The following is a 15000-nucleotide window of genomic DNA, read 5'->3' as shown; positions in this document are numbered from 1 at the left end:
TATCATATATTATTTAGCACAATATCCACACAATGTGCTCAAAACATTTCCCAAGGAGTCCCAAGGCAACATAATTCAACATTTAGAACTAGCTATGAGCATGTGAGGCACCATTATCCTATACAAAACGGTCTTATTGCTTGATGCCTGTTTTGCCTTTTAAAATTAAAAAAAGGGGGATTTGAGGGTTGTAATAATTTAAAAGATATATAATTAGATACACAATAATGTAAAACATAACAAAGGATGGGTTTTTCTCTATAGTTTTGTTTGGTGTTACTTTTCTATTGCTATTTTTACAATTCACAACTCATTAACCAAAAGTATAGATAGACTACTGATTTTGTTCAAAATTCTGATAGCGCCATTTTAAATCCAAATTTGAGAAATTTTTGATTTGATTCCTCGTAAGTTACTTATCCTATCTTAGTATATATGCTGGACCTTCATTGTCACAGTCGTTTGCTGCTTGTTGAATACAACTGAAACAGTGCGACTGCTTTGAAAAAAAAAAAACACCTTTGGATAATTTGATACTTTAATCTGTTCCATTGCATTCATTCATTGCCACAATTATCTCAATTCATAATTATAAACGTTTTTGTCACCACTGTCCATGTTCATCTAGATGTTTATTTTCAATAATATCAGCTTCTTTTAAAAAAAATTTATTTGCCGGATTTTAAGATGTAGGCTAAAAGCTTTTAAGCGATCATTGATGGCTTGTCTCTTATTTCGTGTTATATCAAGTACATTACTTGAATGTATTAATAAATATATATTAAAATATATCAAATCTATTTCAAATGTTGAGAGAAAACGGTGCTTGTTGAATATCAAAAACAGTTTTTAAAAAATAAAACAAACAATCCCCCCCAAAAAAAAGAAAAAGCAAAAACAATTTTAAAAAGAGAAAAACACCCCCTCCCCAAAATCCAAATAGACAAAGCAACACCCCTCCCTCCCAAAAAAAAACAACAAAACAACAAACCTCCCCCCCCCCAAAAAAAAAAAACAAAAACAATAACAAACAAAAAAACAAAACCCAACCCCCCCCCCCCCCCGCCAATAAAAAAAAACAACAAAAAAACAAAAACAAAAAACAAAACAAAACATTAAACAAAAACGATGAATATATAAAAATAACTATGCAGAAATTAAAGACCAGGAGGTTGTTCAAGATTTGTTTTTATCAATTTTTCTTTTCAATTTAGAAAAAAATTTGCGTATATTTATTTAATTTCATTTTTACTTTGTCAAGAATGGAAGGATAGGACTTGTTTTCTACATTACGACGTGATCCTCAGTGTAAATCTAGCATTATGTTGAGATTAACCAAATAAGAAGAAATGTGCTTAAAGAAAAAAATATGAGAATTAAGAAATATTATTATAAATCTTTTCAGGACAGGAAACTACATTCACGCGTTCTATCTGATGAAAGCATAAAATTTAAAGGTTTTGTGTGTGTGTGTGTGTGTGTGTGTGTGTGTGTGTGTGTGTGTGTGTGTGCGGCATTATGGTCTTCATTGTGGTATGACACTCGTCTTCGGACTGGTAGGTCCTGGATTCGAGTCCCGTTATGAGCGCCGTAAAGCTAAGTCCTTGGGAACATATTTTTACTTACATTCTCTCACAATACTCAGGTGTAAACTAAGTACCCGGCTATCGACATCGTTGTATTTGACGAAAAAATAATAATGATACCGTCTTACATACGTCATATATCTAGTGAAACAAGTGTTGCTACTTGTTTGGTTTGGAACCCCGTATGAAAGGCTTTGAGCACGTTTAGTGGGTATTGCGCGATATTAATGTTCAAGTTTAAAATAGAAATCAACTCAAATGAAAAAATAACCCCAAAAAACTTCAGCTTTAATATAGTGCAATATCCACTAAACATCCTCAAACCGCTTTACAAAGGGTCATTGACCAACAGCAACACGTAAAATGTAGAACGAGACATGACGCCTGTTAGGCGATATTATAATTTTTTTCGACAGAGAGAATGCTGTTGACGGCCATGTGGTCATTTTACACCTGAGTACGGTGAGAGAATGTGAGTAAAGAGCCTTTTTCCAAGGACTTAACTATGCGCCGAGCGAGGCTCGAACTCAGGATCTTCCGATCCGAAAGCGAGTGTCATACCACTAGACCACATAACCGCTTATTTCGGCCTTAACGCATGAAGGGCTTTGAGCACGTTTAGTGGGTATTGCGTTATATTAATGTTCAAGTTGAAAATAGAAATCAACAGGGCCAGCGTGGCTCAGCGGCACGGTCTTTGATTCGTACCCAAAAGATGCCGAGTTCGAAATTTGTGGCGCTTCATTGCGACTGACGCCTGGTTTATTCCAGTCTTCCCTTTGAATAGACCCTAGAGACAATTTTCCCTATCTTTTGTGTTTTCACTTTCTATTTTTCTCATTCTTCTCATTCTTATTCCATTTTCATTGCACAAACTCTCTCTCTCTCTCTCCCCCCCTCCTCCTCATCCTCCTCCTCCTCGTTCTCCTCGCCCTCCTCTCTCTCTCTCTCTCTCTCTCTCTCTCTCTCTCTCTCTCTCTCCCTACTCTCAATCCTTTTTTCTTTCAACAGTGATTGAGTAGCCGGGTCTACTACTAGCAATTATTTGTGTTTGATTTAACATTGTTGCAATGGACAGTGATTTGCGTTGGTTTTAGAGTATAATTACAACCTTGAGCTCATATCAATTAGGGTTATCAGACCTGCAAATAAGTACACATTGGTTTGGCAACAGTGATGTTTGTTGGTTAAAATAGAGAGCTTTGATTAGCAATTTGGTAGGATGTTAATAAGTACTACCACCCCCGTATGGCGACGGAACTCATCATATATTCTTTGGCATGAAATGAGAAAGTAAAAATTGCATGTAACAGATTATATGGATGTGTTCCTTTAAGCTGAAAACGTAATAATAATAATAATAATAATGATAATTATAGTAATAGTAATAATAATAATAGTTATAGTAATAATAATAATAATAATAATAATAATAATAATAATAATAATAATAGAAAAATAATAATAATAATAATAATAATAATAATAATAATAATAATAATAATAATAATAATAAAATAATAATAATAATAATAATAATAATAATAATAATAATAATAATAATAATAATAATAATAATAATAATAATAATAATAAAATAATAATAATAATAATAATAATAATAGACAATAATAATAAAATATAGTATAAGTAAGTAAGTAGTATATAGTAAGTAGATAAGTATAGTAAGTAAAGTAGTAGTAGTAGTAGTAGTAGTAGTAGTAGTAGTAGTAGTAGTAGTAGTAAGTAGTAAATAATGACAATAATAATAAGTAGTAGTAGTAGTAGTAGTAGTAGTATTAGTAGAGAGTAGTAGTAGTAGTAGTAGTAGTAGTAGTAGTAGTAGTAGTAGTAGTAGTAGTATAATAATATGACAATAATAATAATAGATAGTAGTAGTAGTAGTAGTAGTAGTAGTAGTAGTAGTAGTAGTAGTAGTAGTAGTAGTAGTAGTAGTAGTATATAATAATGATATGATGATAACAATTATAATGATAATCGACTAACTCCCCTACATCCAGTTCCAGCCGAACAGACACGAAAACAAAAATGGCAATTCTAAATTAACTACCTAGTTGTGCTTTACTACATCATTAAACAATGTGATGGCCGAATGAAAAAAAAAAGACAATGTACTATCGTCCTGTACTCCAACAACGGCCCTTTTTTCAATTTGGCTTTTTATTTTTACACAATTATCTAATGAATAAAATAAATTCGGCTTTGAATATTCTACAACCTAGGATTCAAAGGCTTTTTCATTTTTAAAATTTGAATAAAATTATTCGGCTTGTTAAAAACAAACTTTGCAGTTGTCTTCATTTTATTAATATTTGAAGTAAATATTTTCTGGGCAAATTGTTTTTAAAAAAAGCGTTTTGCAGTGTCCGTCGTCGCACAGTTGATCGACAATAACCTTTTCCTCCAATTTTCAATCACCCCCCCCCCCCCTCAATCTTCTCACCCCGCCCTCCTATCTCTCTCAATAAGGCAATGAACTGCCGTAGTATAAAACAAAACAACACGTTTTTATATTGATCGATGAAAATGATCATAATCCTGTCAAATAACTCTCAAACCTGGGACTTTTTTTTATAGGTTTAAACAATTTGGACAAGATGAGACTTATTTAATTGATCCCTACCTATAAATCGAAGGACGAGTTTTCTGGCCAATATTTATGAAAATGTGTTCTTTCCGAGTGCGAGCGTGTAGAGTGAGTGGAGTGTCACCCTGCTCTGCTTGTCCCCATTCATCCTCACAACAAACCAACGACAACTGAATCATATCGATTTGTTCTCCCTATCAAGTGCTTGTTGCCCATTCAGACTCACTCCCCCCCCCCCCCTCCCCGAACCCCTCCCCTCCCTATCTTTTGTGTTTTCACTTTCTATTTATCTCATTCTTATTCCATTTTCATTGCACACACAAAGTCTCTCTCTCTCTCTCTCTCTCTCTCTCTCCCTCCTCCTCCTCCCCTTATTCTCCTCGCTCTCCCCCCTCTCTCTCTCTCTCTCTTTCTCTCTCTCTCCTTACTCTCATTCCTTTTTTCTTTCAACAGTGATTGAGTAGCCGGGTCTACTACTAGTTCTAGCATTTGATATGGTCAATTTTATAATGTTGGAATCTCTACCAGATCTTGCCATTCATCTCTCTATATTTATCTACACTTCTCTTTCTCTCTATCCCTTGGTATCTTAACATTACCTTATTTCTATTTTTGCCTCCCTCTCTATACCACATATTCCCCCCCCTCTCTCTTTTTTTCTTTTTTTTTCCCAATCTCACACCTTTAAATTGCGACCAACCTCCCTAAACTATATAGACCGTCTAGTATTGAGTCCAGGCGAACTAAATTCTGAAAATTGAATAAGTCGTCGGAAATATGAAATTTGGTTGAATAGATATATTTATATAATTTATTGAGAAGAATGAATTTTGTGTCTTAAATTCAAAGTAAAATAATTTCTTATTTCTGATCATTATAACTTTAAATTCCATCATCAGCACCGACTTGACACCGACATAATACCAGATTGTGGTAGTAGGTCACATTTTACTATCCCTTTATTTACCCCATCTCATTCCATTTCCTCTCTTTTAACTCCATTACACACAAACTGTCCCCCCCCCCCCCCCCATTCCAACTCTTTTCTGTCCCCCACCCCCTCCCGCTCCCAACCTCCTCCTTTACCATCATTCTTCACGGCTCCCTCACCCTCTCCATCTTTTCCCTAATTCTCAATTGTATTAATCCAAACAATTCTAATGCCATTGATTTTGTTTCCGTTTCCAGAGCTACTCAAACAAGGGAACAGGAGGACGAGCTCCAACGGCACACGACACGAAACAACACTCATCCCTTTGCTACGTTCCATTGTACACAAACTGACAGTTCAAGGACTGTTGTCGACATTAAACAAGTCTACAAAGAACAGAATACATGCAAACAGAGAACGTGTTAATCAACATAATGCGCAATCAGAATCATTTACTCTCGCACCAGAAAATATTATAAACTGCATTGTACTGGAAACTAAATATCCAGCATATCCATTATCCGAATTTTTAAAAATTCCTTCAATTCAACAAAAAACTATATTTTCTCAACCTTAAAATCTGATTGAGAAAAAGCTAGAATTTTGACAGAGTTTCACACCCTCTACACCTCGTGACTGCCATGCGCTATGACGACATGAACGTGTCTCTGCCATTTCCTCCAACACCTGCAGGCATCTGTTTGCCTCCTCTCCCTGCCCCCCGTACCAACCTATCTCACCCCTTATATTCGGTAAAACCCCCAGCACTAGTATCATCTCCACCCACCGACAACGCTGCTGCCATCCCTACAACTGTTTCACCAATTCCCTATTCTTGCCTCAAAGCTGACAAGCAATCTTCTAGCAAAGCTTCGATTCCTGCTCTAATGACAGTTTCAACTGAATCAGAGGTAATCGCTGAGTCCGAATCTAGTGGCTCTGGTTCACAGAAGGAGAAAAATAGTACATCATTACCGTCACCGTCATCATCTACATCTGATTCAACAAAGATCTCCTCTTCAGTGGTGATTTCTTCAAAGCACAGCCATTCTCCTAACACTGAAGACGCAAGCTCTGTTTCTGCATTCCACTCTTTGGCTAGTATGTGCGAAAATCAACCAAAAGACTCTAATGCCAGCGGTAGTGGTACCAATATTAAGAATACACCTGAGAATGAAAATCCGGAAAATATTGATTTGAAATCTGAAGGCGAAAACAACGTGAGTGTGGAAAACAATATTCCAGGAACTGGTACTGTTCTTCACCATAGTGACCTTTCCGGTTATTATGCTCAGTACTTCCGGCAACTTTCTGCAAATCACCAACAGCAACATCATCAACATCACCCACTTCACCACAAAAATAATCTTCACCTCCACAGTCGAATGATGGGTCCTTTTCCTCCTCATTCTCGTTCTCACCCACACAGTCATCATCCTTATCAGTATCCAGGGCACTACCAACATCATCGCCACGGGGAATCACCGCTTCCATCACATCACAGACAGAAAGAGGATTCGGATAGAACCAGCAACGATAATCTCAAGCCATCTACCCCTCAATCTTCTCCGTCTTTCTCTCATGCCGGTGACAAACACCAAGAAATGCTATCCCCATATACAGACCAAAATCGCAATCTTCAAGAAGACCCAAACAATTTTGCTGATGGCGAAAAGCGAAGGCGCTTCAGCGTTGATTCGGACGCAAATTCAATTGAATCTTTGCACAAGACTCGACAAAGCATTGACGAACAAAACAGGGACAATGAGAAATCAATGTGTGACGAGGATGACGAGGATGAATTTTTACAAGTAGATTCCCCAGCCATGTCACCATTCACGGTCCATCATCATCGTCGAATGTGTTCTTCTCCTTGCGGAAGTGACAATGAAAATCACATCTCAAGCCATCATTTTCCTTCAGACAGCGATTTAATAAAAAGAGAAATGTCACACTTTGATGACGAAAACATCGATGAAAAGCTTGACCATGACGTCGAAGACGAGCTATCGTCATCTAAAGACTTTGCTGATGACTACAACGACGATATGAGTCTCAACAACGACGGAAGTATTAAATGTGAAAGCGAGAATAGTAGTAAAGACTCATCGGGAAAGAAAAAATCAAGCCTTGTTAAACCACCATATTCCTATATCGCTCTGATCACAATGTCTATTCTCCAATCTCCAAGAAAAAGACTGACGCTCTCTGGAATTTGCGAGTTCATCATGAACCGATTTCCATATTTTAGAGAAAAATTTCCAGCCTGGCAAAACAGTATCCGACACAACCTTTCCCTTAATGACTGCTTTGTAAAGATTCCACGAGAGCCAGGAAATCCCGGAAAAGGCAACTACTGGACATTGGACCCTGCCAGCGAAGACATGTTTGACAATGGAAGTTTCCTCAGAAGACGCAAGCGTTACAAACGAACCCTTCCACTTGATGTTTTGGGTCAGGCCTCTCCTTTCATGTCAGCAGCAGATTCTTATTTCCATCACCACGGCTTTGTCAACCCCCATGCTCCACCGCCTGGACCGTTCCACCCTGGCATGGGCCCCGCCGGACCGTTAGGATACCCGTATATGCCGCCTGGGTTTCCTCAATCGATTTCTATGATGCAGAACGAGTATGCAGCTCGATCACACCATGCCCATCACCATCACGGACCACCCCATGGAGCTGGCCACCCTCCTCCTCCTCCACACCCATTTCCCTTGCCTCTTGGGCCCATGGGCTTACCACCCTTACCTCCTAGTTCCCTCACAGGACATCATAATCTGGGCCATCATCACCATTTAAATGCTCACAGTAGCAGCAATAATCAAAACAGACAATTAGAAAAATTAGAAAAGTGCGATATCAATGCTGGTGATGTTGCTGTTTCTCCTTCACATCATATGAACAATAAATCATGCATTCCTTGTTCATCACCACCATTATCGCCGTTGTCATCTACCTCTGCACCAACATCCCCTGTTCCCTCCACTGACCCACAGAAAACATCCAGCCCTGCTCAAAAATCAGTGCATGTTTCAAACAACAATAATAATAGCAGCAACAGTTCAAAGAAAGGTTTTACAATAGACAGTCTGATAGGCAATAATAATAATAATAATAATAATAATAATAATAATAATAATAATAATAATAATAATAATAATAACGACGATAACAATCTATCACCATCTTTATCCTCTTCACCACCATCTACAACAAACAATAATAACATCAAATCCGAGTCCAAATCACGAAATGTGATACCCTCGTCCTCATCGTCCTCACTTACAACACATCATCACCATCATCACCAGCAACTTCCGCTTCAGCTATCGACTACTTCGCCATCACCACCATCCTCATCATCCTCATTGACTCCATCCTCAGCAACAACTCCAAACGCAGCAGCTGCTGCAGCCGCAGCAGCTTTACTACCAGCTTACAGGGCAGCTGGGCTTGCAGCAGGGCTCAACTTTTCATCAACATCGCTTCTGTCTCTCGCATCCCTTCAAGCTCTAAGGTCCAACGTTTGGGATATGGCGGCGAGAAATGGCTCTGTGGGACCCATGGGGCCTGTCGGTTCCGTGGGCTCTACACCTCCGTCCACGGGTACTGGTCCTGGCTCTAACCTATTTCCCTCACCAATAATGGGTGGTCTTTCGGGAATGATGTCACCAATCGACTTAGAAAAATACAGGCAATACGTTCAAGCCTGTACGATATCAAATTGGCACAGCAGATGATGAGTCAGTCTTAACATCGTAAAACAAAGTTTTTGAATATTGGTGACACTGTTTCCAATCTTATCTGTGTTAAAACTTAAAGACTCCGCCAAATAGTCACGGTCACGAGAACTTTCTGTTATGACATAATGTGCATATCGGCAGTCTTTTACTTGGACAGTGGACTTAAAAGAGAAGTTTCTTCCCATCTTTGGTGAAGAAAAAGTCGTATAACATTCAGTGACTTAAAAAGATAGCACACACTGCAAGCAACTAGAATTGTGTTCCCAATCTCGATGTCGAATGTCGTGAGGAATCGATATATTATTGTTATATTAATTACTTTTCGATGTTTTATTCAATATGTATAATCTTATAGCAATTACAGCAATATTGGTTGTTGTTTATATATCGAATTTATTGTGTCATCAATGCTTATCTGTGTTATTTCTCTCACCACATACTATTCATATTGTTGAAGTTCTATAATATCGCAATGAAATTTTGTACCAGATGTCACTGCCAATAATTCAAATTTGTTCATGTGATTTATTTTATCATTATCGTAAATAAAAAAAAAATATGAATACATTGGTTTCAGATATTATAATTTGAGCATTGGTTCAATTATGAATTTATAACTTAATACGATATTGAAAATCCTTTCAGTTATAAATTCAATAATTTTACGAGATATTTTATTTTGTAAATTTGATAACAATGATAATAATATAAGCTTTAATCACTCCGTCATTTACCAAAGACTTTTTATTTGTTTTACTTCACTTAAATTATTGTCCTATTTTAGAATTATCTATGCTGATTGTTGCGCAACTACTATTTTTTAAATTGTCAAATCAAATGCTTATAAAAATATATAACGGCTTGTCCATATTTCGTCTAGTTGTTAAAACTTGTTTAGAAATTGATTTCATATTACAGTTTATTGTTTGTTGTGTGAAAGGCTATATTGGTACCTTTTTCAGAATATGGCACCAAATTGAAACCATTCAATTGAATTAACTTTTAAACTTACTTTTGTTTTTCTTTACATGGAGTAAATGGCACTTTGCAAGATTTGAAAAAATAAACAAACAAATAAAAAAAAATTAGTTGCGGTGTATGATGACCACTGAAATGTCCTCTGTTACATCAAGCCCTTGCTTTCAACGTGCACCTCATTCAGTGGTTCAATGCATTATCCTGATAAGCATAATCTTCTTGAAAAGAACATGATGAATATGAAAGCATATATTACAGTAACTCATATATATATATATATATATATATATATATATATATATATATATATATATATATATATATATATATATATAATATATATATATATATTTTTATTACAAATTGAGTAAAGTTTGAATATCTAGTAGAAAAAAAAACCTGTTACATTTGCTGCGTTATGTTTGATTTTATTATATGTTTTGTAACATTTAACGGTTCTTGAACTCCTGTCCTGAGAATTTCGAATGTTTAAGAACGCACTAAGAACGAGTTTTTATATTTCAAATGCAAAAGTTAAAGAATATTATTAGTATTCCCCTCCAATGACCTCTCTTATATAATTTATCAAAATGTATTCTTTCTTTATTTCTTTCGTTCTTTCTTTCTTTTTTTTTTTTTCTTATTTTTCTATTTTTTTTTCTGCAATGATTGGTTCCCGAATATATCAATTTGATATCAATTAAGAATTATCATTGCGGGCAAAATCTATTTTTAATAAAATTTGGATGCCTGACGGAGAACATATATTCTTTAACTTTTGGGTTAATAAAAACAAAAACAAAACAACCATAATCATTCGTCTATGGAGTTTTAGTCATCGTGTTTTGTTGACAAAGGATAAATTAGAAACGTATTCATTATCTGTCTTCGTTAATCAACCACCAAACTGTCGTACTCTGGAAAAACATGTAATTTTAAATTTGGCCAGAAAACTCGTCCTTCAAATATCGATCGATTTGAATGACCCTTATGTTGGCAAAAACTCTCAAACTTGAGACTTCAGGAAGTTCCAGATTTGAGAGTTGTTTTTTTCTTTCCAAGACGACAGTCATTTAAATCGATTAATATTTGAAGAACTAATTTTCTGGTCAATTTTTAAGTACAATTCTCCTGAATTCGTCAGTTAACCAGTTTAATTGAAGCTCCCTTTCCATAATTCGACAACTGTTAATTTTAAAAAATAAATTAATCATCGTATTAATTGTATTTTGCATCAACGTCATCAACATTTCCGTTATCATCAGTAATTGGTCTATATTCTTCTTCTTCTTCTTCTTCTTCTTCTTCTTCTTCTTCTTCTTCTTCTTCTTCTTCTTACTATATTATTATTATTATTATTATTATTATTATTATTATTATTATTATTATTATTATTATTATTATTATTATTATTATTATTATTATTATTATTATTATTATCATTATTATTATTATTATTATTTTATTATTATTTATCAAGCAAAAATATATATCCAATGGACAGAGATCCCATTTATTCTGTCGCACTCTGGAAAAACACTTATTTGAAAATTTGGCCAAAAAACTCGTTCTTCAAATATCGATCGATTCAAATGACCCTCATCTTGGTAAAAAAACCTCTCAAACCTGGGATTTCGTGGAAAGAGAGTCTAGTATATCAAAAACTAGGATCCGAATGTAGTTATTTCCATTTTTGTTGTACCGATGTCATAATCTGTGTTATTCTACCCCTACCATAAATGAACGAATGATCTTGGCTACGCAGGACGCTTGTCCTGAATTATGCTGTTGTCAGCTTGCCCTCTGCTTGTTCGATTTCTTTTGTTAAATTTTTTCCAATATCCCATGTATCTCCCTAAATAGTAACGACTAATGATATCAACTTGAAACTTGAGTTTACGATGATAATTTGTGACGTCAGATTATCAAACTTTAAATTTCACTAAAAGTATATTTAAAAAAAAAAGGAGTATCATGAAAGTATTTTTGAAAATGTTTTATATTCAGAGATGACGAAATCGTAATAGATTGAGGGGTAGAATATAAGTTTGCTTACGCACATGCGTTTTGTAATTGGAACTTTGTTCCTAACTCGCAATCGCAAGATCGTGCAGAGGTTGGGAACACGTCCAGAATTCCATAAAAGCAAGAGTAAGAGTCATAAGAGCAAGAATAAGAGTCATATATTATTCCACCCCTCCCATTGGAAAACCCTATCATTTCTTAGTAAATACGTAATCGTTGAATAATGCTTTGAACGCGTTGAATAAAAATTTTAATCATCGATTGCGGAATATTTTCGCACATTTTATTAGTGTAAAATATGGTGTAAAAGGCAGCTGATTGGCAATTATAAATAACATTTTTGGTGCGAATAAATATAAATCCAACGTTTTTTTTCTTTCTTTTTTTTAATTTTTTAGGTCAAATTGTCATTAAAGCAGATGGAAAAAACAACAACAAATTATGGTGAATAGAAGTACTGTTATCATACAATTATGGTCAAGAAATATCTAAAATGTCAAACATGGAATAAACGTATTTTTTCAGTTCTTTGTACTTATTACACTTTTTATATTTTTATCGTGCAATAACACATATTCGCAAGCTCGTAGTGTTATTGGGCTCGATAAAATAACTCGTTTAATAAATACAAAGAAATGAAAGAATCGTATAGTATCATTTAAAACGCAATAGATATCGCTGTTCTATTGATATAATGTGAAACAAGAATAGAATTAGAATATTTTATTGTTAAAAAAGAAAAAATGCATATATATTTTAAAAGAAAATATTGTGCCACCTTTTTTACTCAATTGTATGATTTTGATATTAAAAAAAAATCATGCTAATCATTTTTAAAAATATTATAAAGTGAAATAAAAAAAAATCCAATAAAATAAATTTGGTGACGATAGTCAAAGGGAACTCCAAATTTGACGTGTCATTTAAAATAAGAACTTTTAATTAAGAAGCTGAATGATCCAAATAAATGATGTATGAAAGGGGGAAAAATCTAAAAATTGGGTCTATATAACAACATTATTCTTGCCATTTGCCGTCTCTATTTTCTCTATTCACGGTTAGGTTTTTACATGACGAATAGAATATTAATATGATCAATCTGTAGAACTTTTTGGTGTGAGATTAGAAAGTGTTATTTATTGTTTTTGTTCCACGTATTCGTGTTACACAAATCTGATGTATAAGAGAAATAACCAAATAGCATAGTAATTATAGCTGTACATTTTTTCTTCTATCTCAAATTGAAAATAGTATTTGATTTTATAATGTATCCAGATATACATTGGACTACTGCCATTCTTTTTCTTATGTCGTTTAGAAATGTAAAATGTTCGAATATCATTGTTCGCAATAAAAAATTGCAATAGTCAAATCATTTCCCTTTGATTTTTGTTGTTGTTGTTGTTGCTGTTTTTATTCCTTCGACTTTTGCATGTTTTGGGTTGTCCCGATAGCTCAGTTGTTAGAGCACTCGCTTCACACGTAAAGGGACCGAGATCGATCCCGGATGCAGTCTCGTTTTTTTCTGACCCCCCACCCCGTCCACCAAGTAGTGATTGAGTAGCTTGGTCTGTTAGATATGGCGGAAAGTACTTTCGAGAAACTAATGTCCTAATCAAAGAATAGCAAGCAATTATTATTGTCCGTTTCACGCTATAGAATATGTGATGAACTCCAGCCGCATGAGCCCAATGGCTCTGAGGGACCACTTTTACATGGTTTGTCCTACCTGTGACCAACCACATCAAGAAGGTGATTTGTCCAGGCGACTTAGATGCTCGAAATCGAATTATAATGGAGAACAAGGAAGTTGTGTTGCAATGGATGTCTTTTTTTAAAGTGAGGAAAACAAAAATCTCACATTTCTGTCCACTGTGGCTTTATAATCACTATTCTGTCGTGCCCTGGAAAAACCCATATTGGGCCAGAAAACTCGTCATTCAAATATCGACTGATTTAAATGACCCTCATCTTGGCAAAAAACAAAACAAAACAAACAAACAAAAAAACTCTCAAACCTGGGACTCCAAATATTGATCGATTTAAATTACCCTCATCTGTCCTTGTCCATTCCTAGAATATATTTTAGGGAGGTAATCGGATGTAACCGTGTGTTTTCATTTGGGAATGATATTTTATTTTTCCTTCTCCTGTAAAAATCAAATATCTGAAGCGACCAATTGTTGGAGTTAACCAGTATTGTCTTCAACCCTCTATTTTGTCATCCTCCTTTAATAAGCGCTCTGCTCTTGTCCTGGAGTAAAATGACTTGGGTTTACCAGGGCCCTGGATGGAGACCTTCCTGTGTGGAATATAGTCGGATATGAGTATCTGTGTTTTTCTGTTAGAGATAGTCTCTCCTCTTTAAACATAACAACTTGAGCGTTTATATAGCGCAATATCCACTAAAGGTGCTCAAATCTCTTTACAAGGGGTCCCTAGCCAACAGCAACACGTAACATGTAGGACGTGACATGACGCCTGTTAGGCGATATTACAATTTTTTCTCGGACAGAGACAACGCTGTTCATTTGAGTACGGTGAGAGAATGTGAGTAAAGAGCCTTCTCCAAGGACTCAACTATGCGCCGAGCGAGGTCGAACCCAGGACCTTCCGATCCGAAAGTGAGGTTCATACCACTAGACCACATAGCGTTAAGAAACCATCTGAGTACCACGCTTTTATTTTTTATTTTTTTCAATAGCGATGATCCTTTGCTGTGGTTAGGTTTCAAAGTTTATTTAATCCAAGGCTTTCGCTAAAAATCATACAATTTGATGACAACTTACATGAAAGTGAAAAAAAAAAAAAGACAAATGGAACCAAAAAAAAAAAAAAAAATGATACCATTAACAAGCACAAAAAAAAAAAAAAAAAAAAAAAAAAATGCGCTGGCCCGCGAGAGACGATTGCTACGCTGCTAGGATCTTCTTGTAGCTAATTTCTATTTTGTCTTCCTTTTTCTCTGGCGTCTGTGGTCTGAGTTTTGCAGTCGCTGACCTCTCACTTCACCTTATATAAATTTATCCTATGTTTTCTGTCCTCCTCTACGTTTTTTTTTTTTTTTGGAATGACTAATGATGGTATTGTAAACGCCGCTTTTAAAACAAAACAAAACAATTAATG

General features: G+C 35.2%; 1 protein-coding gene across 1 annotated transcript in view; it reads left to right on the top strand.

Moving 5' to 3' along the window:
• LOC144975851 (uncharacterized) overlaps window positions 1-8994 on the top strand; it is an 18589-nt gene extending 9595 nt beyond the window's left edge. The window contains exon 2 of the mRNA XM_078920040.1: window positions 5383-8994. Within this exon, the coding sequence (XP_078776166.1) occupies window positions 5767-8868 (3102 nt within the window). The 5' untranslated portion in view covers window positions 5383-5766 and the 3' untranslated portion in view covers window positions 8869-8994. The remainder of the gene's footprint in view (window positions 1-5382) is intronic.
• The last annotated feature ends 6006 nt before the right edge of the window (window positions 8995-15000 follow it).

This window comes from Berghia stephanieae, chromosome 1 (assembly GCF_034508935.2).
Source record: "Berghia stephanieae isolate SIO BIC M18660-M18661 chromosome 1, UCSD_Bste_1.3, whole genome shotgun sequence".
NCBI classification, from domain to species: Eukaryota; Metazoa; Mollusca; class Gastropoda; order Nudibranchia; family Aeolidiidae; genus Berghia; species Berghia stephanieae.
The sequence above is the reverse complement of the archived record's forward strand: the minus strand, read 5'-3'. Positions and strand labels throughout refer to the sequence as shown.